At 65.0% G+C, this 2,223-nt stretch overlaps 1 protein-coding gene across 1 annotated transcript in view; it reads left to right on the forward strand.

Annotated features, from left to right (window-relative positions):
* EPHA10 (EPH receptor A10) overlaps positions 1–2,223 on the forward strand; it is a 38,287-nt gene that overhangs the window by 33,732 nt on the left and 2,332 nt on the right. Inside the window, exons 11-14 of the mRNA XM_045298903.1 lie at positions 537–722; positions 1,188–1,249; positions 1,484–1,687; positions 1,961–2,110. Of these exons, the coding sequence (XP_045154838.1) occupies positions 537–722; positions 1,188–1,249; positions 1,484–1,687; positions 1,961–2,110 (602 nt within the window). The remainder of the gene's footprint in view (positions 1–536; positions 723–1,187; positions 1,250–1,483; positions 1,688–1,960; positions 2,111–2,223) is intronic.

Here is a 2,223-nt window from a genome sequence, read left to right on the forward strand (position 1 = left end):
TGACTGTCAGCAGCCCAGGCCTTCTGGGGACAGTGAGCAGGGACCTTTGCCAGACCGGGCACCAGGCACCCCTGGGTTCTTGCCCTGACCCTGCCACTGACTAGCTGCATGACCAGGGGCATACTTCTCCTCGGCTCTGGGCTGTGGAATGGGTTTCGTACCACACTGCAGGGGGCAGCCGGCCCCTGCATGGATAGATCCTGGCCCTCTGTCAGGGCTGTGCTCCCTTGGGTCCCCTCCTTGCCGGCTGCCTTCCTGGCTCAGAGGAGGCTGGCTGCTTTCTCCAGGGGCCCGACCCCACCCCCTGCCTTAGTGGCCTGAGCCCCAGGACTGTGGGCAGCTTTAGTGGCATGGCCGTCTTCGCAGAGTCCCCTCTGAGGCATAGGCACCACTCAGGTAGTGGAGGAACAGGGGTGGGGGGGCTGCGCCCCCACTTCACAGAGAAGGGAACCAAGGTGAGCGAGGCCCAAGGTCATTATGCCTAGACTGGCCGTGGGGCAGGACGTGGGGTGTCCTGAGGTGCCGTCTCCCCACAGGCCGGTTTGGGGAGCTGTACTGCGGCTGCCTGCAGCTGCCCGGCCGCCAGGAGCTGCCGGTGGCCGTGCACATGCTGAGGGACGGCTGCTCGGACTCTCAGAGGCTCAGCTTTCTGGCCGAGGCCCTAACCCTGGGCCAGTTTGACCACAGCCATATCGTGCGGCTGGAGGGTGTCGTCACCCGAGGTAGGGCTCAAGTCTCTGCCCTGCTGCCCAGCCCCGGGGCATGGTGGGGGGGGGGGCACCTCTGCTCATCTTCACCCTTTCCTCGTGGGAAACTGCCCAGTGTGGGTCCCCATGGGGATATCAGTTCCCCTTTACTGGCTTGGGGGACTGGTCTCTCTGACCTAGGCCTGTCTGACTTGTGGGGACAACCTGAGGGGGGAGAAAAGTTACTTGGACCTGGGGTGACATTTCTTAGCAAACGTCTTACAGTTGCTAACCGTGACCTCTCTCCCTGTGGCCAGTCCCTCTTCTGGGCTGTGTACAGTACCGGGCAGGGGTGGTTGTGGACAGAGGACCAGGCTTGGTCTGGGTTCTGGCTGTGTTGGCCCAGCCTGGGACCTGGGTGAGGGAGCTTTCACGTGCGTGGGTGGTGGGTGGGGTGGAGCAGATCCCTTAGCATGCATGTGTTCCCTTCCCTGGGCCCAGGAAGCACCTTGATGATTGTCACCGAGTTCATGAGCCACGGGGCACTGGACGGCTTTCTCAGGGTGAGTGCCCTAGGTCCTGGGGGGTGGAGGTCCTGATACCCACGCTGGTCTTGCCCCTGCCCCCACCCCACCACCCCGTATCCTGCCCCACGTTTCTCTATGGTGGGACTTAGCACCACTCCTTAAATGGTGTCCACTGGGCAGGCTGGCCTGGGGGGCTCCTGGGGGTCAGCTGGAGCCCAGAGAGGGCTGAAGGACATGCACAGCCACAGCCTCAGTGTCCCCCCTCGACAGCGGCATGAGGGGCAGCTGGCAGCAGGGCAGCTGATGGGGCTGCTGCCGGGGCTGGCGTCGGCCATGAAGTACCTGTCGGAGATGGGCTACGTGCACCGAGGCCTGGCGGCCCGCCGCGTGCTCCTCAGCAGCGGCCTGCTCTGCAAGCTCTCGGGCTTTGGCCGCGGCCCCCGGGACCGCGCTGAGGCTGTCTACACCACCATGGTAAGGACCCTCCCTGGCCCAGCTGCCCACTTCAGACTGCCCCCTCCCCCCGCCCCACCTCCCTGGCATCATCCTGCCTGTCAGGGCCAGGCCAGCCCCACTGCTGCCTCTCACACAGGGGCCTGGACACCACCCCCTGCCCCTCGGGAGCCAGCTTGAAGGAGGGTGGGTTGCCCAGGGAGAAGGGCAGCTGTGGCTGACGTGGGGCTCCATGGACGGTGGTGGCAGAAGGGGAAACCATTTCTTCCCACCCCGACCTGCTGCTGCCCACAGAGTGGCCGGAGCCCGGCTCTCTGGGCTGCCCCCGAGACACTCCAGTTCGGCCACTTCAGCTCTGCCAGCGACGTGTGGAGCTTCGGCGTGGTCATGTGGGAGGTGATGGCCTTCGGGGAGCGGCCCTACTGGGACATGTCCGGGCAGGACGTGAGTGGCCCGTGATGCCAGCCTCCTGCCTGCTGATCCTCTGATCTCTGCACGCTAACCACCTAACCCCAGGCCCCTCTTCTCTGCCCTGTTCCTTCCTGTCTCTGCACTAG

Source organism: Echinops telfairi, unplaced genomic scaffold (genome assembly GCF_000313985.2).
Source record: "Echinops telfairi isolate 266 unplaced genomic scaffold, ASM31398v2 ScPeMD7_7457;HRSCAF=8495, whole genome shotgun sequence".
Classification (NCBI taxonomy): domain Eukaryota; kingdom Metazoa; phylum Chordata; class Mammalia; order Afrosoricida; family Tenrecidae; genus Echinops; species Echinops telfairi.